We start from the raw sequence: 22,085 nt of genomic DNA on the forward strand, positions 1-22,085 counted from the left end.
AAAAGTACCGGCTGCCATGGCAACCGCTGGAGCAGCCGCTGGGGCCTTCAAGGTCACAGTGATCCAGTGTGGCCAGGCCCCCAGGGGTAGCAGCACCAGGCCCAGGAAGAGTAGGTGGGGAGGACGTGCGGGAAAGGTGGGCCCTGGCCTACCTGGGGCCGGGCAGGTAGGGCCCCCGAGGGGTACCGTGGGGTCAGGTGCTCGTCAACTAAAGGGCAGTGCCCACCCTCCTTGTTCCTCTCAGATCCACCTCTGGAGCTGAGGGCAGAAATAACCACTGTGAAGGCAACTTCGTTTCCAGCCTCCTGGGGCCTTGATGTCACAGCGTTGGAGACGGTGTTGCAGTGGTGAGCAGGGAATGGCTGGGACAGGGCCCCCCAGGTACCATCCTGTGCCCCTACGGCCCCAGCCACCACCTGCACCAAGGGAGTGAACCTGCAGGCACCATCCCACTGCCTTTGAGAAAACACACTCGTTCCTCCAGTGCTCTGGGTGGGGGGTGGGGTAGTGAGGGGAGCATGGGGGGAGGATAGCTTAGGCCACCCCTCCCCCTCGAAGCCTGGAGTCCCGTCTGTCCTTTCACTGCCACCCCAGACTAGCCAGCACCCCTGCCCCCTGGCTTCCAGCACCAGGGCTTGGGGACTCCTGGGGGTGGGGCGGGCCCAGGCTCCTCTTTCTCAGACCTTCGCTGGACACGTAACAGGAGCTCCGGGCAAAGCACACCAGGGCAGAGGTTCATCTCTGCTGGGCTCTGACCCTCGGCCTTTGCAGGAGGCACAGAGAGGGCAGAGAATGCCCCAGCCTTCCTGGTAATGACCAGGACCTTGTGTTCCTGGCCTCACTGCCCACGTGACCCTATCCTGCCTCTCCCAGGGCAGGGCAGGCCAAGGGCTCCTGGATTAGGAGGAGGACAGTACTGGCCTCAGGCTCGCTCCCCTGAGGCCACAGAGGACTGGGGCACAAGGAAGTAAGAGGAACTCAGGACTGGCAGGAGCGGAGGAGGATGGCTGGAAGGGTCCTGACGGCCTGGCCTGATTTGGTTAGGAACGCAGTGCAGGAGGTGGGGAGTCCCCACCGTCGGGGAGACGGACAGGGCAGGTTAAGACAGCAATTCGCCCCCGACCACTAGACGGTGGGCGCCACAGGCAGCCTCGCTGCTCTTCCCAAGGACCACCTGTGTCTTTCCCTGGGATGTGTTTGTACCCACTGGAAATGGGGTGGGGAGGACAAGATGAGGAGGCCCAAAGCTCTGGGAGGGCAGGCTGGGAAAAACCAGCAAAGGCCAGCAGCCAGGATGCTCCCCAGCTCAAAAGGCCAGGACCTAATTCCTGGGGGAGTCTTCACCCAAGTTAGAGGCCCTGCCACGAACCACACCTAACTCCCTTCTCTTACCACCACCTTTCTCCCACCTCCTTGGCTGTGGACACAGGACCTCTATTAATCCGATCCAAGGCTCAGCCTTCCACTAGAATTACCCTTCAGCTTTGCTGCCCCATTCCATACAATGGGATTTTTTTTTTTTTTATAAGAGTTGGTCTTTTTATTGATCACTGTTAACAAGCACTTTGAGAGTTTTAGTTTGTCATCAGCCCTTTTAAGTCTAACGGGGTGTTACTTCTCTAAGTGTGTGTTAGGTGTTGGAAATCCCCATTCAAACCAAAGGTCACAGAGCCCTGAAGCACATCCTTAGCGACCTTGCTTCCTCACTCATCCCGGAGGGCTCCTAAACGGGCTCTGGGCATCCTGGGAAGAGGCCCACAGTTCTCATTAGATTTTCACTGGGCTCCTTCTCCTAAAGCAGATGAGGACTATGGATAAGACTTAAGCTCGGTGTTTTCAGATGATGAAGCCCAGAGGGGGGCTCTGACTCAGCCCCAGCCAAGGCCACGGGGCTAGTTCTGGCATCCTGACTGCTTACTGCTCTCACTGCTGCCCTCTTCCTTAGGACTTGGGTAGACAATGTGTGGTGAGGTCAAGCTTATCTCCTGGAGGCAGGGGCAGTGTCGTCTTCAGGGGGAAGGCTCTCTGGGTGGCACCTGTCTCCCCAAAGGCTCGGCCTGGGGCCTGGGGCCTGCGCCCCTCTAGCCGCAGAGATTGCCTCCCAGATCCCCTGCCCGAAGCTCCCCAGAGTTGCCACAAGAGGTCAGTGGTGCCTGCGCTGGCGACACATTTTGAAATTCTGGCCTTAGGCCAGCCTCCTTGCTTCGTGCTGCCTCCCCCCCCCCTCCCCTCGAGGACCAGATTCTGAAATGGTCTGTCTTTATTATGCCAACAGGAAACAAAAAAATTCCCCAAGTGTAAACAGGAGAAAGGTGCTGGTTAAGTTACTCATCATTATCTTATTATTAACAAAATAAAGCACTATCTATGTTTACAGTCATAAAAAAAAACAGCCTGGAGAGAAGTTGGGGTTGAGGGAATGGGGGGGGGGGGACAGAGGAAGGAGAGAAGATTTGGGGGGGGGTAGGCACGGATGCCACATCTGCCCCTGTGGGGTTTGCAAGGGCTGTTCTGGATCTTTGGAGTCAGGTGCCAGTGGGATTTCTTAGGGAAATAACTTGTCCATGGGAGCAGGAGCTGAGACAGATTCCCCGGGGTGAGTGTGGGGTGGAGGTGGGGGGAAGCCCTGGCTCTCCAGGGCTTCTGTCACTGCCCGGAAGGCAGGCACCATCAATCCTCCTGTCCCCAGCTCCTGGCACACAGGTTGGGCCCAGGGCCTGGGGCCCAAGACAGAGCCCCTAGGAAGCTGAGCACATTCCATATTGCTCAGAGCTAAAAGTGGCTCTATGGGAACAGACCGACAGGGGAGAGAGCATCAGGGAGGGAGTAAAGGAATGGGCAGGGGAGGTCAGGGCAGCTGGTGGGCGCAGGGGCCTTCTAGAAACTCAGATGGTCCAGCGGTGTCCAAAGGGCAGAGGCAGACACCGAAAAAGGGCGATAGAAGAACACCCCCACAGAGAAACAAGGACAGAAACACACGAGGACACACGGAACCTGAGACACCCAGACTGACAGAGGTAGCAATTTGGGACAATGAAGCACTGAACGAGGCCCCCAGAGAAGCAAGAGTGGCCTCAAGAGACACACCCATGGGAACGTAGCAACAGTGCCTGGCACACAGCAGGCGCTCAATAAATATCTTGTGCAACGAATGAACAGATGGGAACACACGTGTGCATGTGCGTACACATACCTGTACACGTGCACACACCTACACACAGCAGCCAGAGGCACAGCAGGCTTGGCAGAAGATGAGGACAGCGAGGGACAGCCAGACCGTTCTGCACAAAGTACAAGGTGATCCTGTGATAGAGGAGCGACCTGGGAGGGGGGTGGGCGTTGGTCCTACAGAGGCTGGTCCAGCCAGGACAAGAATGAAAACAAAGCGTGTAGCCCCAGGGGGGCAGGTCTGGAGCTGCCACATCCCTGGGGTGAGCAGACCTGCAGGAGGGGAAGGTCACACAGTGTCTGCTGGCCATGAGGCCCAAGGGCCAAGGCGCTCAGCCCCGACCGCTCTGCAAGTCCTGCCCAGCTAGGCCCGCAGCTCCCTGGGGGTGGCCACAGGGCTGGGGGGCATCTCCCCTCAGGAGGGTATCTACAAGTACACAGCTGTGCCCCTCTCCCGGGCATGCCCAAGTCCAAGTACCAACATAGTCCAGGCCGGCTGGCTGCGCCCATCGGCTCAGGGCCGGGTCTTCCCGGGAAGGAGGCTGGGCCCACCCAGCTAGGCTCAGTCTGTGAGCACCACCAGCTCCCCGTCGCTCTTCTCCTCGCCCTCTGAGTCCTCGTCCTCGCTGTAGCGGTACAGCTCGCCCTCCGCCACCGAGTGCCTATCTTCTGTGGCCTCCCCCTCCTCCCTGAGGCTACAAGTGTTGACGATGACAGGCATGTTGGGGTCCAGGCTCCGGGGCACGTAGTGCTCCACCAGGGGCTGGGCCAGGGGCATGCCTGCCACCCGAGGGTACAGGACGTCAGAGGAGCTCATTTGCAGCTGGCCAGCCTGTGGGCTATGGGGCAGAGAAGAGGCACAGAGTTACAGATGGACCGTCACTCTGCACCCCAGTATAGCTTCCTCTGCCCACCCCACCTCCAAGCCACTTTCGGGCGTGCTCCCCCGTGCCACCACAACACTTTTGGCTCTGGGGCACAAACACTGTCCCCTCCCTGGCCTGCCTGCTGATGGCCACATTCCTTGTCCGCTGGCTCTGCACAACACGTGGGCCATGTGTGTGTTCAACAGATATTCCTGGAGGATCATGTGTGAGTCCAGAGTTTGGAAGTTACCTGATTGATTTAAATGGCCCAGGGGCTTTCCTGTTTAAAAGAATCCACCAGGGGATGCCTGGGTGGCTCCGCGGTTTGGCCCCTGCCTTTGGCCCAGGACGTGATCCCGGGATTGAGTCCCGCGTCAGGCTCCCTATATGGGGCCTGCTTCTCCCTGTGCCTGTGTCTCTGCTTCTCTCTCTCTGTCTCTCATGAATAAATAAATAAAATCTTAAAAAAAAAAAAAAAATAAAAGAACCCACCAGGTCAAGCCAGGAATCCCCCCCCTATAATAGGCACCTTCATTTTTAGGTGGCCCTGAACGCCCACACGCGTACGTGCTCCCAGCCAACAGACGGCACCCCCGAGGCGCACACACAGGTTCACCATGCACAGCAGCCTCCCCCCCCCCAAGAGCTACGTGAGCAGCACAGTTCACACACACGGTCTCAGCCGCCTCAGGAGGCCCTACTCACGGGGTCACATAGCTCTGGCGGGCATCCTGGCGCCGGGTCCTCATCAGGGCTTTGTACTCGCCCACCCGCAGCCGCTTGCCTTCCACAATGCAGGTGCGCTTGGGCCTCGGCTTGTACTTATAGTCGGGATACTTCTCCAGATGCTGCCGGCTCAGCCTCGCCTGCTCCTCGTAGTAGGGCTGCTTCTCCTGGTTGGTCATGGACTTCCAGCGGGAGCCTGGCCCAACCCCCAGGGGCAGGCATTCAGTGCCAGGCTCTGCCAACCCCGCCCCCAGCCCCCAGCCCCCTGCAGGCCCCAAGATTTTGATCCCCAGGTGAGTCAACAAGGTGGTACATGCGCAAGATGTAGTGAGGACCTGACCCAAACTGGGTGCCCTTTGGATGTCAGCTAAGCAAATGGATGAATGAAGCTGGCACGTATCTGGGCGTCTATACAAAGAGCAACCAAATCCCAAACTACCCAGCAACTTCTGAAAGGCCTCTGGTCAGCATGATTTGCATAAACAAAAGAACAGTCAACCCCAGGCCCCCAACAACAGACAGGTCCCCCTACTTGGGGCAAAATACCTTGTCAACTGAGACCATTGACAAGACACAGAGGGTCCTCAGTCTAAGGACAACTGCCAACTTCTAGCCACACCGGGCTGCCCTATGTCCCTCCTTGGCCTTCAATCAGGACCTATGATTTATTTAAAAAAAAAAACAAAAACAAAAACAAAAAACAAAAACAAAAAAAAAAACTTTCTAAAAAAACAAAACAAAAAACCTTTCTACTGGGGCAATGGCTGGCGCAGTCAGAAGAGCATCTGACTCTTGGTTGGGAGTCTGAGCCCTATGTCGGGTATAGAGATTAAATAAAATTTATATAAACTTTCCAATGATAGCTGAAGAACAATTTTTCCTGTTTCCTGCCAGAGCCAGAGTTCCAAGGATCTGGGCAAACAGTGGAATAGGTCAGGGACTAAAGAATGTGTGCTCACACCTGTACACATGCACACACCCACATCCCTGAGTTCTCGGGTGCAGGTGTGAAGAGCCCTACAACAATCCAAGACCCCAGAACCTCGCCTGCACACATCCTACCTGACCCGCACCCTACCAGACTCCTCTGAAGCTCGGGATGCTGGGGGCTGTCACCCAGCAAGGAGGCAGCTATCTCCTGCAACCAGGTCCTCCTAGCATGGCTCCTGGAGCCCTGAAAGCCCCCCGGAGACCCCACCCACTGGCCCTTACCAAGGATCTTGCTGATGCTAGAGTTGTGCATGTCTGGGAAAGCCTGGAGGATCTTCCTTCGCTCGTCCTTGGCCCACACCATGAAGGCATTCATGGGCCTCTTGATGTGGCTGCTGTTGCGGGACTCAGGAAAGTGGCGGGAGCCTGGGGGACAAGGGTGGGGTCAGGAAGGAGAGGCCTCCAGGGCTGACAGTTCATCCCCTACTTGACCACGAGGGTGCGATGGCGAGAGGCACCCACAGCCGCATGGACACCATCAGGAGCCCTCAGCAGAGGCCCAGCCCAGGACCCAGAGACAGACACATCTGGGAGAGACACAAGCTGACCCACCCTGGCCCCCTGTGGGAGGCAGAGGCGGGCCCCTCTGCCCACCAGCCCAGCACCCAGGGCGCTCACCATCCATGTCGCAGCCCAACATGGCTTCTTCGAGGGGATGCACACAACCCTCCTCCAGCCGCTCCTTGGCCGGGGACGTGTCCAGGCTGATGAGGTCCTGGGGTTGAGGGAGGAAATCTGTAGTCGGCTCCTCTGCTCTGCAACGCCCCATTCCCCTCCCTCGCCCCTCCCTCTGCTGGCCTCAGACGGAGTCTTCCACCCCAGCTGCCCCAGCGGTTCCCTGTGCCCCGGTGCAGGGGAGTGGGGGCCGTACCTTGCGGAAGGGGGCGTTGGGGGAGCTCTCTAAGGCGCCGCCGTGGCCATGCAGCAGCTGCCGAGCATCTTGAATTGCTTTGGTGACAGCATCCCCTTCACCAAGGAAGCCTATGGGAGAAGGGGGGGCAGGGGTAGCAGAGGGGGTCAATCCGGTTCACACCAAGCCACCCCCTGAGAGTCCTTCACCTGGGTTGGCTTCCCCTCCCGCCGCTCCCGGCGGCTGCGTGGCACATCCCCAAGGGGCCGCTGTTCGCCTTGGCGTCACTCAGTGGCCAACAGACTAGAATGGAGGATGGGCTCCCTGAAGCGGCAGGGTCCCTGATGTGGGGTGCCGTCAGGTCTGGTCAGGGGAGAGGAGGGAGGGGAATATCCTGAGACTCTAAGTGTGGAAACTCAAAGAGGCCAGAGACAGCGGGTCTCAGCCCTTGTCTTACAGAACCGTAAACCCACGGAAGGGAAAGACATGCTGAACATCCTAGGATGCCCTCGTGGCAGAAAGCTTACCTAGGGGCAGGCTGGGCGGGCTGGCCTGCAGGTCCCGCGTGGGGGCCCCGTGGCTGGGGGGGCGGGTTCCACAGTTATTCATCTTCAGGCTGGGGGAGCTGGAGGCATTGGGCAGCTCCGGGGCCTTGGGCTTGGCCGTGAGGTTCAGAGGCTGGGAGGGCTCCTGAGGGAGACCCAGAGATCAGAGGCCAAGAGACAGACACCAAAGGTGACGCCTCCCCCCCCCCCCCACGGAGGGACAGAGGGGACCCGTGGTAACAGAGAGGAAGACAAACCTACTGGGAACAGATGAGGAGACAGCAGGGACAGGTGGACCAGAACAGGGGTCCCACCACCCCCTGGACTGGCAGCCCCAGGCCGGCAGGCGGGGCAGTACCTGCAGAGGGGGGTGTGCAGCCATGGCCCCGGGCCTCTTCACCACAGGGGCAGGGGGGCTGTGCAGCAGCGGCAGGGGGTACTCCACTATGGAAAAGGCAGCAAGGAGAAAAGTCCTGGATGAGCACAGAACAGCAGACAGCCTGCTTGATGACGTCCCAGCAGCACCAGGGGACAGGGGCTCCCAGCTGGCCAGGTTTGCTTCCAGCCAAGGCTTTCCCTGGCCCTAGAGTGCTGAAGGCCTCCAGTGGCCTCATCCCCTGCTGCCCTGCCCAGCGATCCGCAGCTTCTCCTCCCTTCACTGCCCTTCCCAACCCACTGAGCCACACACAGGTTCCGACCAAACGGTGAAATGAGACTGTTACCATCTGCTCACTCTACTCAGACTTATGTGTCGTACCTACCACGTGCGGGGTACAAAAGCTGCTCCCCATGGGGATCCCTGGGTGGCGCAGCGGTTTGGCGCCTGCCTTTGGCCCAGGGCGCGATCCTGGAGACCCGGGATCGAATCCCACGTCGGGCTCCCGGTGCATGGAGCCTGCTTCTCCCTCTGCCTGTGTCTCTGCCTCTCTCTCTCTCTCTCTCTCTCTGTGTGACTATCGTAAATAAAGTAAAATTTAAAAAAAAAAAAAGCTGCTCCCCATGTATTGGCCTGTCTCATGCAGTATCTCCCTAGTGTGTGGCACAGACCAGGTGCTCAGTACAGCATCCCATTTTACAGAGAAACTGAGACCGGGAGATGAAAAATGGGTTGCCCACATAGCTCAGAAATGGGAACACGGACATGTGAACCCAAGTCTCTAGACTCCATAGTCCATCCTTTCCTCTTTACCTGGCACCCTTTCCATTCTACCTGGCCTAGCCCACTCACCTGCAACCCAGCCCAGCATCAAAGAGTGGGCAGTTCAGGTGGAGAGATAAGCCGTAGATACAAATCACTGACCACGTGGCCGGTAGTGACACAGGCCGCATGGGTAGCACACCAGAGAACTCTGTTCCAGGTGGCATGGCTGGAGCAGGGTTCTTGGGGGGAGCGGTGAGAGGTGGGCTAGTGGCTGCAGGCGGGAAGGTGGAGGGGAAGCAGCAGGTGAGAGCCGAGGTGTGGGAAGGGAGCCCAGCCTGTGATGGGCAACCCTGGGATCTTGTGGACTTCACGCTGTAGGCAACAGGGCACGTCCGGGGCTCATGAACTAAGGAAAGGCATCATGCACTCAGCTTGGGGAAGGGTCACCTGGAAGCCCACGGGCACCCTGCTTATTAGGATTCTGGAGCCCACAAACCAGGTGGCAGTCTGGCCAGTTCAGGGCTTCCCACAGTTCACTTCCTGCCTCCCTTGTCCAGAAAGCATGGGGTCAGATGTACTCCAACCCCCCCAGGCCCTGCCCTCCTCACTCTGGCAGCTCTAGTCACCTGGAGTTGCGATGGGTTTGTGCTGCTGGCCTGCTCGCCCTACCTCCTCCGTTGGAAACTTCCTCGAGGGTAGAGCCTCACTGTGTCAGTCCTTTGTGGACTCCTCGTGGAGTCCCCACCCCAGAGCGCCCGGCGTAGACACAGGCAGGGAGAGAGTCGGTGCTGCTGACCCCCGGAACTGTGCCCGGAGCCCACAGGCCTTGGCGCCAGGCCCACAGGAGCTCATCTGCCTGCTCCCGCGCACCACACAGGAGGGGCAGACCAGAGGGGCCCCACCTAAAAGCAGCTCCAGTCCCTGGGGCAACCATGGGCAATATCCCTGCCCTGTCCCATGACCTTTCACAAGGAACCCATGATTGTGGCCTGCGAATCCCATCTCTGCCTCTGTCCCATCACCTCTGCCCACGCGCTGGCCAGTACCCTCCCCACCGACCCTCTCTGTTCCCAACCACCCAGTCGTTATGACAACACACCCTCCGTTCATTCATGCGAGCATGCCTGCGTCCTACAAAACAAATTCCTTCGCCACCCTGTCCCATCACCCCCCCATCAAGCTCTCCCCTCAATTCCAAAACCCTACAGCTTCTGGCCTCAGGCTTCCGGGCCTCTGACTCCATTGCCCCCCAACCCCCAGCTCCCAGCTTCACTCCTGCAGTCCACTTTCTGGGACCCGACTCATTTCTGACCTCCTCAGAAAGCCTTCCCAGGTTCCCTAGTTAATGTCATCCTGTCTCCCTCCCCAGACCGTAAATTCCTTGGAGCTCAAAGTTCATGTTTATCTCCCCCTGCTCCCCGCTCCCCGCTCCCCACCCCCGTGGCCACCTGACAACACAGCCTCTGAAAGGTGGCTGGTGCTCAGTCTGTGTTCACTGAATTTCAGTGGCAGGGCAGAATGGGCACGGCTGGGGTAGGACAGAGTGTGAGTTTGGGAAATGCATCAAACCTCAGCTAATGTCCAAGATCTGACTTTTCTGGTCCAGCAAAGGTACCAGAGCTGGGACACTGGATCCGGATCGGCCATATCCACTTACATCTGGAAAGAGTACTTGATGGTTTTCAAGTGCCTTTGCTTTTCATTCTCCCAGTGAAGTTCAGAAAAAAGGGTTCCTTCTTCCACTGGACAGATCCAAAAGCAAGGGCCAGAAAGGCCACATGGCAAAAGACTGCGTGAGCGTGTCCCAGGCTCCTTCCTGGGCCTCAGAACAGCCTCAGCTTGTGGCTGCGCCCCCAACCCACACTCACCTGGTTTACAGGGGATGGGCTGGATAGGCAAGGCCAGCTGGGAATCAGGGGTGACAGGCAGAGGCTGGTGGCTCGGAGGGAAGGCTGGGATCATGACATAAGGCATGTTGACCTGCTAAGAGCAGAGAAACCCTGTGTGAGTCCCTGGGGACCCACACAGCACGGACCCAGACACGAAGGAACAGACACCGGCGTGAGGCTACTCTTTGAGAGGCTCCATCTGACCCCACATCACCTGCCTCTCCTTGCTCTCAGCCCCAGCTGGGGGTGAAGATACTCTGGAAGATGGAGGTACAAGGGTCAAGCAGGAATGAGTCATCCCCCCCACCCCCCTCCCCCCACCCCCCACCTCAGGGCCACGGCCAAGTGATTCTGCTTAATCTGCATCCATCCCTCCCTTTCCCTGGCATGTCCAGGCTGGCATCACCTCCTCGGCCCCTGGCCACCCTCCTTTGTACCTGGATCTGCTGCTGGAGGAGGTTGATCTTATGTTGCTGCTGAATCAGCTGCTGTTGCTGTTTGGCGATCTGGCCGCAGGAAAAAGCAGGGGGGCATGGGCATTAGCCTGTGCGCAGCCCCCGCCACACCCTGCCCTCCCATCAGCGAACGCCGGCCTGGGCGCGGGGAGCAGCGGGACCGTCCACCCTCAGAACGCTCCCTCCCTTTCTTTGCAGGGGGCTCCGTCCTCCGTCAGAGGCCATGGCTGGAGTTAGTGCAGGAAGCCGCCCGCTGCTCTCACGCAGAGCCCAGCAGCCCCTCCATGACCTGGCCCCAGCCTCGGCCCACATAGCCAGGCCTGCCCCCTAAGCGCCGACGAGTCCCTCCTCCCAGGACGCTGGGCCTACCTGCTCCTGCTGCTGGCGGGCCAGCTCCATCTGCTGCTGCTGCTTCTCAAACAGCATGGCGGCCATGTTCTTCTGCTCTGAGTGCGCGGTCAGGAGCTGATCCCGCAGCGTGGACAGTTGGTGGATCATGACCAGGAGCTGGAGCTCCTTCTCTGCCAGGCTCTCCTGGGTCCCTGCTCCATGGTGAAACAGCCACTGGTGAGAATTGTTGGGTTTCTGCCCCTCCACCTACCCACCCACCCATCAGGTGTTTGCTGAACTGCTACTTCCCAGACACCCACCCCCTCACCCCGTTAGAGGCAGAGGGAACAGGGAGGGTGGAGACATGATCCTTGCCCTGGAGGGGGCCGGCTTGCTGTCTGACAAGTAGCTGCCCTAGAAGCTCTGCCCCAGCAGCCACCGCTTCCAGCCCCTGGAAATGCCAACCGTGTAACAGCTCAGTCTCGGGTGTCCTCAAGCGCCGCCCCGAGCTGCAGGGTCAGCATGGATAACCATCCCATAGAAGGGACCAGGAGCGAGACAGATCTGGGTTCAAATTCCCACTTCAGCCCATCCTCTCCGGGAGCTGTCAGATAAGTAACCGACTGCTCTGCACTTCGGGTTTTTTTTACTCTATAGATGAGCCTAAGAACGGTCGGTTCACAGGGGTGCTGTGAGGGTAAGATAATGGTAAAGTGGAGTCCAGGATCTGGCACATGGTCCTCACCCAGCAAGGGCCAGCACTTCCCTGCCCTCTAGCTGAGCTCATGTTGGATGCAACTGGGCCAGGCTGCAGACCACTTGCCTCAATCCCTCCAGGAGCCTTCAAAAAATACCCACACATAGGCCACCCCACCCCCCCCTACCCCGGAGTTCTCACTCAGCAGCTGGAGGGGAACCTGGGCACTGGCACAGTTTTAAAGCTCCCCTTGTGGGTGCGACCAACCACAATGGAAAAATGGGCACTCTCAGGAACCAGACAGCAGCCCTTAAATTCATTAGTGGGGTCCTGGTGGCCTAGAATTAATTTTCAGCACCAAAAGAGCACATCCAGCTCATTTGATATAGTTAGATCCAGTTAGATCTGGGAAGTGGCAGTGACAAGCCTGAGGTCTCAAGGGTCCCTGGGAAGAGTCCAAATCCATACTCATGGAACATGATTCTACCAGGTCTCCCCTGCATGAGAATGAGCCACACAGAATGCTCAGTTGCCAGGTGAGGGGTGGTACCGACCCCCAGGGCCGGGTGGAGCCAGAGGGGCACAGGCCAGGTAGAAGGGGACCAACAGCCTCCAAAATTGCCCTAGAGACCCAGACTGCATGGCCAGGCTGGGAGAAGGGAATGGGGTTCAGACATCCTATCCTCCCCTGCCTACCCACATGGGCCTTCACCTTTGACATCTTTGGCTTCCACAGAGCTCCTTCCCAGAAACCTCTCCTTCCAGTCACCGGACAGCAGCTTCTCGATGGCAGGCACAACTGGAAGATACCAAAGCGATGAAGGAGCAGCAGTCCCAGCACCTCCCGCCCTACACCCACCAGGGCAGACATCTTACGTTATTTTTAATTTTTTCCCCAAGATTTGAGAAGGAGTGGGGGAGAGAACAAGCACAAGCAGGGTGAGGGGCAGAGGGAGAGGGAGAAGCAGGCTCCCCACTGAGCAAGGAACCCGATGTGGGGCCTGATCCCACGACCCCCAAGATTATGACCTGAGCTGAAGGCAGGCGCTTAACTGACTGAGCCACCCAGACACCCCAAGACATCTTACCTTCTTTTAAATTTTGGTTGAAGTCTAGCTTCTCCTGGCTTCCAGAAGCAGCCTCAGAACCTCCTGGTCTCTTGGGTTCTGGGGACCCATTGCTCTCTGGGGAGCTGCAGTCCTATAACACACACCGGATGTCATTGTCACCCTCAAGAGAAGAGAGCAGACCACAGAGGAAAACGAGTAGCCTGGGGATGTGCACCAGGCGCCCCCCACACCCTCCAGGGTAGGGCCCTCCCTCCCCACCTTCCCAACTTTTGTTCTGACTTTGCTGGATATAGCAAAAGCACAAAAGGTTTGCAGACAAGAAACCTGGATTTCAGGCCTGGCTCAGTGACTCATGAGGCCCTTGATCACCTAAAAGACTCTGAACTTCTCTGAACCTGACTTACTTCCCTCTTCTGAAAAATGGAAATATCAATGCCTCTCCTGTCAGGATTGTTGCTGGGACCAAAGAAGTGAATGCACGTGAATGAGGTTCACTGCTGTAGGGTCAGGCGGCATGTGAGCTATTAACAATTACTCCCATGCACACAGCCACACGGGCAGCAAGTGGGTATGACACCTAGGACCCCCCCCCCACCTCACTGCTCTTTAGGACAACACCCACCCCTCCTCACCTGAGTCCTCTCCATTCTTTAAGACCTACCTTGAGGCCTTATCCTCCAGGAAGTCTTCCCCATCACTACCCCAAACCCCTAACACCTCCCACAGACCCTTCCAGGTCTCATTTTCATTCACTTGGCTTTTAATTACATAGTCCCCTTTTAACATCTCCTGCATGGAATCAGGGTTTTTAAGAACTACAAGAATCCTTATGGCTTGTGTCGTTCATTCAGAACTCCTTCACTTTAAGGGTGAGGGACTGCATGATCTTTAGCATCAATTGATCTCAGCCTCAGGTAACAAGGCTGATTTTCTCCAATCCTACAGGAGTTCAACTTTGAGCAGATGTGTCCTGCCTCTCCAGCTAGTCCTCTGAAGTAGGCCCGGTCACACATGGGTGAGCAGTTATCAGGCGAGCAAGCGCGGGAGTGAGACCATACAGTGCTCAGATAGTCGGCCTAAGGTCGGCAGCCCCGCCCCCAAGTCTTGCCCTAGAAACCAAGGTTTCTGCCTCCTGTCTGTCTGCCCAGCTAGGATCCTCAAGGAGAGGCTGGGGGATGGCATGTGGGTGTAGGCTATGGAGGCAAAGTGGGGACACTGACCCAGGAGCCCCGGGGAAAGTGCTGGGCACCTGGGCTGGAGCTTGGGGGTCAGCGCCATCCTGGGGAGCCCGGGCTGGGTCTCCGAGCTGGGATTCAGCTCCAGCGGCTGAGCCCTGGAGGGCCTCATGGCAGGGCTCCTTCTTCCCTTCTGACTTGACAGTGCAGTTCACCATGGTGCCAACGCCATCTGGGGCCAGCAGGGCAGAGCCAGGGCTCCTCATGGACATCCTGGGGGAGGAGGACGAGTAGAGTGAAACCGATGATGGACACAGCATCTCCACCCTCACAACAATGCAAACTTCCATTGGGAACCCACAGTGAAAAAAAAAAATCAGAAAAGATTCTTCTGTCCTGCATTCTTTTTTTTTTTTTTTTCTTAAGTAGGAAGGTCTAGGGGCTCCTGGGTGGCTCAGGCAGTTAAGCATCTGCCTTCAGCTCAGGTCATGATCCCAGGGTCCTAGAGTCCTGGGATCCAGCCCAGGGTCCAGCTCCTTGCTCAGCAGGGGGTTTGCTTCTCCCTTTGCCCCTCCCCACTGCTCATTCTCTCTCTCTCTCTCTCTCTCTCTCCCCGTCTCTCTCTCTCTAATAAATAAAATCTTAAATAAAGAGGAAGGTCCACAGCCAACTGGGCCCGACCTTCAGCAGGCCCTTCCTATTGCAATGTTAGGGCTGGTTGGCTGAATGGTCCACCCAAGGAGGGCAGAGATGGTCAACTGGCAGTTTCTGAGCCCAGTAAAGTCAAAATTATATATATTTGTAATTAGCTAACAAAATTTTAAAATCATGAGACATCTCATAATCTAATCTGGATTTGAACTTCTCTTGAGGTTGATCTGGGACAACTGGCTGGAATTAAGGAGCCGGGACTCCTTATGGACAGGCCAGTTTTCCTTAGTCCCTACCACTTCCTGCTGCCCCCCAGAGGGGGAATCAAGGGTCAACGACCCTGAATAGACATTTATTCTCTTGTTTTTCTCCTAGAGACAAGATAAAAGCAAATTGTTATTTATATCCCCTTATCTACCAGAAGTGGGAAAATAAATAACAGGCTGAGAGATGTAGGGCTTGAAGAAAAATATTTTCCTCTAGGTAGCTAGAATCTCTCATTTAGACTCTCTCTCTCATTGGCCCCTGTAGGCATCTGCAATCCCTAGGGGATGCAGACTCTGCACCCACTGTTCCCATCACTCCCCCGTCACCACTGCCCGGGACAGCTGGAGGAGCTGAGCGATTGAAGGATCCTGGAGACCGAGTGCTGATGGTCATGCCAGGCAGGCTCAAAGCCAAAGCAGCAAAGGCCCAGAGCTCACCTGCTCCCCATCCAAAGCCACTGTGACAAGACCAGTGGGGACACCCAGCAGTGGTTTTCTGGTATCTATAAGGTCCTGCACCCGCTACGTAACCTTGGGTGAGTTACTGAGCCTCTCCACACCTGTTTCCTCATCTGTAAAATGGGCATTCGTGAGGTCTAGGGATTGCTAAAATGGGTTTTCCACAGTGTGCGGCACTAGTACGCACTAGTTAAAGGTAAAGCACTGCTGGCTAAAATGCATTCCCTAAAAGGGACCCACAGTCTAAGCATGGGAGTCAGTCACGCGTCACCCTCACCTCAGATACTCTGTGGGTGGGGCAGGAATCTATTTTAACAAACCCCATAGGTAATTCTGACACACACTAGTTTGAGAAGCACTGATGAGTAAACATTTTGATATATCTGCACGGGCATTACATTTTTAAGAGGGAAATGTAAGGCCCAAAAATCAGATATAGAGTAAAACATCCCTTAAAACTGAATTGCAGGGCAGCCCCGGTGGCGCAGCGGTTTGGCGCCGCCTGCAGCCCAGGGCATGATCCTGGAGACCCTGGATCGAGTCCCACGTCGGGCTCCCTGCATGGAGCCTGCTTCTCCCTCTGCCTGTGTCTCTGCCTCTCTCTCTCTCTCTCTCTCTCTCTCTCTCTCATGAATAAATAAAATCTTAAAAAGAAAAACTGAACTGCAGGTATAATATTGTGTCAACTCTGTACAACAAAATGTTTCTCATGACCTAGGAGTGAGGCGACGTGTTCATGTCGAACTGAACGGACATTACAGTTGAATAAGGTGCATTGGATTCGATGCCACCTAGACCAGAGCAGACTTCTCCTGCCACTCTCAAAGGGCGGGGGACCCAGGGGTGGGGGGGAGCTGGCAGGGGACCCGGGACCGCGCATGGCAGGACAGACGCGACCCTGGATGGGCTGGCCCCAGGGCTCGGGGTCCAGCCCCCGGGTCCCCCATCACCGTGCAGGGGGCCTGGACCGTGTCCAGGAAGCCAGCGGCTGGGCCCATCCGGCACGGGGAGGCGCGGCCACGCAGGCCCCGGGCAGGAGGGGCAGGAGGGGCAGGAGGGGCAGGAGGGGCGCAGGGGGCGAGGGGCGGGGAGGGGGTATTATCCCGAAGCTGAGGGCAGCAATTACATAACAAACAAACCCGGGGCTCAAGCTGTGAATTAATCAAACCGCTGAAAATAAAACCTTCCTCTCAGGAACTTCAGACAAAAGAAATGAAAACAACCAGGCTGGCTGGAAAATAAAAGGCGGCTCGGCTGAAAAGGGGACAAAAGGAAACCAGACAATAGGGTGTTGGACAAAGGCAATAAAGCCAAAGGAAGTGTGACAGGCGAACAATGCGGGCCTGCGGCTCGGGATCCCCACCGCTCTGCGCCACCTCGTCCCACACCCACAGCTCCGCGGGCCCGGCCAGGCCACCAGGTCGCCTCTGCGCTGCCCACTCGGGTCGAGGGGCTTCTCACCTCCACCCCGGCCCCGGCTCCGACCGCCGAGCCTTTCTCCTGGGTTGGCGGAAGGGCCTCCCCAAGGGCCAGGCTGACCAGCTCGGCACCTGCACCCCTACCCCGGGGCTAAGGGTGAAGGCAGGGGCGATGCACAGCCTAAGTCACTCTGGGAGCTCACGGCCCACTCCGCCCGCGACCTCGCCAGGTCCCCCGCAAATGCAAGTATCCACGGCGCCGGGTTCCAAGGCTGAGGGTGAGCACCAGAACGTGACCTAGCTCGTTGATAAGTGCTTATGGATTAGATGCTGAAATGATGTTTCGGATGCAAGGAGTTAAATAAAATGCTGTTTTCACTGGTCTCTTTTTGCGCCTCTTAATCTGGTTACGGGAGAATTTAGCGTCACGCATGAGGCTCACGTTGTGTTTCTGTCGGAAAGGGCCGCGCTAGGGCATCTATCTCCCTTGGAGCTCCGACGGCCTTTACCCACACTTGACGCCCCAAGAGTGCCTCCAGCCGGGCACTGGGAATTACCTGTGTATATCGGGAAGCTTGCCTCCTGGGGCTCCCAATCATTCCTCCCAGCCCCTGGCACAGCCCCCGCGCACCCCCACCCCCGACAAAGCAAAGGACTCCTAGTGGCCAGCCAAGCTGGCCTGGAGGTGTCTGTGGCTTCACCAGGGCGTGCTGCCCACCGGACAACCCTGCCAGATCTTGCCCCTTCCATTTCCGCAGGCGTCTGCCTCTACTGTGGGCACTGGCTCTTGGTTGGTCCCTTAGGACCCCCTTGTTGATGGAGAAGCAACGGCCCGGACCTGGTGGGTTCCTCTCAGGTACCACGCAGTTTGCGGGGAGAGGGCCCTTGGGCACCTCCTTCCTTCCCTCTCGAGTTCTGGGAGCACAGCCTGCTCAAAGAGCAGGCCATTCCCCTGCCCACAGAGAGGAGAGTCCTCTGAAGAGGGTCCAGTGCCAAGCTCTGGACCCTAAGCGTCCGCTCTTTTTTCTCAGAGTGAAGAGCAAAAGCTGCATGTGATAATCTAAATGAGGACAGAAAGGAGAACCAGGTGGTGAGTATGGAGCTGACAGGTGGTCCCTGCACAGGCAGCTTCGCCTCTGCAGGCTCTTGTCTGTAAGACAAGGGTACCTGGGGGATGGGGGGTGGTCAACAGTACAGGCTTTCGGGTTCCTCAACCAGGTTTCAAATTCCTGCTCTGCCACCAGCTGACTCTTGTGGCCTTAGGCGAGTTAGTTAACTCAGCTTACTCCTCATTTGTACAATGGGTATAAGAATCCCTGCCTTGGGGATCCCTGGGTGGCTCAGCGGTCTGGCGCCTGCCCTTGGCCCAGGGCGCGATCCTGGAGTCCCGGGATCGAGTCCCGCCTCGGGCTCCCGGCCTGGAGCCTGCTTCTCCCTCCTCCTGTGTCTCTGCCTCTCTCTCTCTCTATGTCTACCATAAATAAATAAATAAATCTTTTTTAAAAATTTTTATTTATTTATGATAGTCACACACAGAGAGAGAGAGAGGCAGAGACACAGGCAGAGGGAGAAGCAGGCTCCACGCACCGGGAGCCCGACGTGGGATTCGATCCCGGGTCTCCAGGATCGTGCCCTGGGCCAAAGGCAGGCGCCAGACCGCTGCGCCACCCAGGGATCCCCTAAATAAATAAATCTTAAAAAAAGAATCCCTGTCTTACAGGGCCCGCGAAGATCAAGTAATAGAAGGTACCCATCTAAGTTGTCATATAGCCCAGGATGCTCCTAGAGCCAGGTGGTTGAGAGAAAAGTTGCCAGGCGTCAGACAGACCTGGGTACGTTTGAAAGCCAACCCTGCCCAAACAATTGCTGTGCAATCTTGAGCAAGTGACTTAACCTATCTGAACTAATTTCGTCCTCAGTAAAATAAGACCCAATGTGAAGGGGTGAGCATTCCATTAACACTCCAGACTTTATAATATGTGCCTGTTTTGCATTCTTAGGACACTCTAAACTTGGCCATTGGGGGACTTATCACAGTTGTTAAATATCCCTTTAGACCCTTAATTTCTGCCTAGCTCAGCAGCCTGAGAACCCACCCAACACCCCCACCCCAGGGCACTGTGGAAGCAAAGCTGGTTTTGCTCATCATCATAGCCCTAGAGTCTAGCAGAGTGCCTGGAGCAGAGTAGGTGCTCAACAAATAGTCATACAAAAATCACAGAGTGTAACACAGCTCGGCAAAACAGCACAAGGCAGACCTGGACACATAATGAGCAGCAGCTACCACAAATTTTCCAACTTATGATGGGGATATGTCCCAATAAACCCACTGTGAGTTGAAAATATCATTAAATATCAAACATGCATTTACTCCAGCTAATCACGACCAACATCGTGGGCTTAACCTAGCCCACCTTAAATGTGAACACTTACACGAGCCTGCCGTTGGGCAAAAACCACCTGAACAAAGCCTATTGTGTCATCAAGTCTTGAATATCTCACGTAATTTACTGAAAACTGTACTGAAAATGAAAAGCAACAGGCACAGAGTCGTTGTAAGGGTGTCTCCTGGAGGCCCGGGAGCGCTGCCGCTGCCACCCAGCATCACGAAGAAGCATCAGACGGCTTAACGGCCAGCCTGGGAAAAGATCAAAACTCAGAAGTATGGTTTCCACTGAGAGCATATCGCTTTCTGACCATCATAATCTTGAAAAAAAAACCGTAAGTTGAACCATCATCAGTCAGACCCACCGTGTTATTATGCAGAAGCTGCGCTCTGCAGTACAGGGCTCACCAGCCTCCCCCCTGCCCCTACCCCCCTCTCCCCCGCGTCCCTTTGCGTTTACCTTGCGACAGGTAAACACTTCCCACACCTTTTGGACCCTATTGGAGTCTTCCCTGAAGTCTCTTCTTTTCCAGAAACCAAAACAACCCCTCCAATTCCTTTATCCTAACTTTCTCAAAAAACACACTCCATGCTTCCATTACCCACAAGATTTCTCAGGAGGTTTTGAGGTCAGCAGCCACACCTGCTCCTCTCTCCAGAGGTCTAGAAGCCAGAGGACCCTCGATGCACAGGAGCTGTTGAATTACCGGGCTCCCCCCCCTCCTGGTTAGAAGCCGCAAGCCCAGGGGACACTACGGCCAGCCTCCCAGCTGGGTGGCACTGCTCCTGGGAACCTGGTCTCCTCCCTCTTGCCCAGCCTTACTCCTATTTTATAAATGGAGAACTGAGGCCCAGCGAGGACCAAGTCACGTGGCTTGTTTCAGCAAGACTGTTTCCGGGCTAGAGGCAGAGAACAGGGACACAGAACCAGCTGGGATACAGATCAGCACCCCTGCTCTGCCCACCCACTCCCCAGGCCCTCCGCTGCCTTCCTTCTTGGCCTTATCTCACCTGAGCATCCGAAAGAGGCGAAGGCCTCTGCGGGGAGGCGGTTCAGGCCATCCTCATCCCTGATGGGGCAGTCTTGAGTCTGGGAGCTGATGGTGGCGGAGAGACCCTGGGCCCCTGAACCCAGGGCCCAGCACAAGGCATAGAGAAGCACCTGCGCTCCAAGGGGCCAGTGGCTCAGAACGCAGCTCTTATAGGACAAAGCTGCTAGCAGGCGCTGGTCCTCTCCCTTCTCTCCCCACACCAACCCTCTCCTGGGCCCTCCGACCCCCACCCACAGGCGCACGCGCAGGAGAGCCCTTTTCTACCCAAAACAAATCACCAGCCGCTTCCTCTCCCAATCAGCCCCGACTTGGCCCAGCTGGATTGGAATCAAAGGAGTTTCACCCTTAGCCCTTCCTCCCTCTATAACGGCAGCCCCCTCCCCCCCAAATATCTAGATGCAGATAAAGATAGAGATAACTTCCAGTCATCGGAGCATGACGGGTGACTCAGACCCAGGGGTACAGGAAGACAGCCTGAGCAAACAGGCAGACCCCCCGAGGAGGGCCATGACCACACTTCCCACTGGGCACACACCAGACCTACAGACTCTACTGTGGGCTCCCACTCCCAAGCTCACCGGGTGGGTGGTGCCAAAGGGCACTGCCAAGGAGAGATCCACACGGCAGGGGTGGGGCAGGGCCTGAGTCCCAGGGGAATATCACTTCCTCTCAAAGCCCCAGAGAGCCGAGAGCCTCAGGCAGCCCTGAACAATAGCCCAAGGCGTGGGTGCCCAGAACTGTGCCCCGGTGCCACATCCTGCCATTCTTCTCCCAGGCCGCACCCTGCCACCCTTCCTGGCTACGCCCGATCCTATCTCTGATGTTTATTCAGAGCTGGGAGCTGAGCTGGCTGCAGGCTTGGGGAAAAACTTTCCTGAGAGGCCCCGCTCACCCTCTCCAGCCTCCGAGGACCCCAAGGGTACCAGATCCAGGGCGTGTGCTGGTCTAGTCTAGCCCAGCTCAGGAGAGGGCTACAGCCAATACCCCCAGTCCGGGGGCTGTTCAGGGCAGGCCAAGGTGGCATTCGCAGGACAAAGCAGCTGATATCGGCCAGTGGAAACCCCATGAGCTCCTGAGCTCCTGCCTCCAGCCTCCAAGAGCCAGCAAGCCTCCCCTGGAACCTCTGGCCCAGAAGCCCAGTTCCAGCCTAAGCTTCACGAACTACCGGTTTGAGCTGAACCCTCACCCAAGGGCACAGCCCGATCGAAGGAGCCAGGGAGAGACCGTACTTGTGATGGTCCCATCCCTGGCCCCATCTGGCTGTCCTAGCTCTCGAAGGCACCCGAGTCTTCTCCCGGGCCGGGAGGAGAGTCCAGGAAAAGATGGGGCCCATAGCTTGCAAGTGCTATTGCGGTTCCCAGTGGGATGCACACCTGCCCCACCGTTCTGGGGAAAACTGAGAGCTGACCAGGTGTTTCCTGGAGCCCCTTCTCTGGGGCCCCTCCTGCCTATAGGACTGGATGCTGTCTCCAGCCCCCCAGAATGCTAGGGGGCCCTTGCAGTTCTCTTCTGGTCTCTCAGTGACCAGGTCTAAGCCCACGTCCTGGGCAGGGGAGTGTGTCTGGTCTTCTCGCCAGCCATGCCTGCCCAGGGCCAGCACACAGCAGATGGTGCATCCAGGGCTGATGGGCTTGTCAAAGGCCTCCCTGTGGGGACAGCCTCGAATGTGAACGAAGGCCAAGGGGAGGCCAAAAGAGCACTGCAGGCAGAGTACTCGCTTGGCTGGCAGGCAAAACAGGCAAGGGGCTGGCCTGGCCACATGTTTCTGCATCTTCCCCGAGGCCCCAAGGCAAGGGCACCTGAAGCCAGGTCTTTTCCCGTGGGCTGATACACCATCACTTCCCCTCTACACCATCCCATAGTAGGATCCAGTAGTAGGATCCGGTCCAGCACAGACAGAGAGGTCTGCCACAGTCTTCACTGTTCACAGGATTCTGGTTTGGAGCTTTTT

The 22,085-nt window shown here is 56.9% G+C and overlaps 1 protein-coding gene across 4 annotated transcripts in view; it reads right to left on the minus strand.

The window, feature by feature from the left end:
* Positions 1 to 247: 247 nt before the first annotated feature.
* Positions 248 to 22,085, minus strand: part of SOX13 (SRY-box transcription factor 13) — a 49,567-nt gene continuing 27,729 nt past the window's right edge. For 3 of the 4 annotated variants that reach the window (XM_055333838.1, XM_055333840.1, XM_055333839.1), the window contains exons 2-14: positions 13,977 to 14,175; positions 12,746 to 12,857; positions 12,370 to 12,456; positions 11,000 to 11,172; positions 10,613 to 10,681; positions 10,155 to 10,269; positions 7,504 to 7,589; positions 7,128 to 7,290; positions 6,622 to 6,731; positions 6,369 to 6,465; positions 5,973 to 6,116; positions 4,740 to 4,956; positions 248 to 4,007 (exon numbers count right to left, since the gene is read on the minus strand). In XM_055333838.1, the coding sequence (XP_055189813.1) occupies positions 3,731 to 4,007; positions 4,740 to 4,956; positions 5,973 to 6,116; positions 6,369 to 6,465; positions 6,622 to 6,731; positions 7,128 to 7,290; positions 7,504 to 7,589; positions 10,155 to 10,269; positions 10,613 to 10,681; positions 11,000 to 11,172; positions 12,370 to 12,456; positions 12,746 to 12,857; positions 13,977 to 14,174 (1,848 nt within the window). In that variant the 5' untranslated portion in view covers position 14,175 and the 3' untranslated portion in view covers positions 248 to 3,730. Of the gene's footprint in view, positions 4,008 to 4,739; positions 4,957 to 5,972; positions 6,117 to 6,368; positions 6,466 to 6,621; positions 6,732 to 7,127; positions 7,291 to 7,503; positions 7,590 to 10,154; positions 10,270 to 10,612; positions 10,682 to 10,999; positions 11,173 to 12,369; positions 12,457 to 12,745; positions 12,858 to 13,976; positions 14,176 to 22,085 lie in introns of those variants that run through there. The other variant, XM_055333837.1, reaches the window with a different exon arrangement.

The sequence above is a fragment of the Nyctereutes procyonoides genome, unplaced genomic scaffold (assembly GCF_905146905.1).
Source record: "Nyctereutes procyonoides isolate TBG_1078 unplaced genomic scaffold, NYPRO_anot_genome, whole genome shotgun sequence".
In the NCBI taxonomy this organism is placed as follows: Eukaryota; Metazoa; Chordata; class Mammalia; order Carnivora; family Canidae; genus Nyctereutes; species Nyctereutes procyonoides.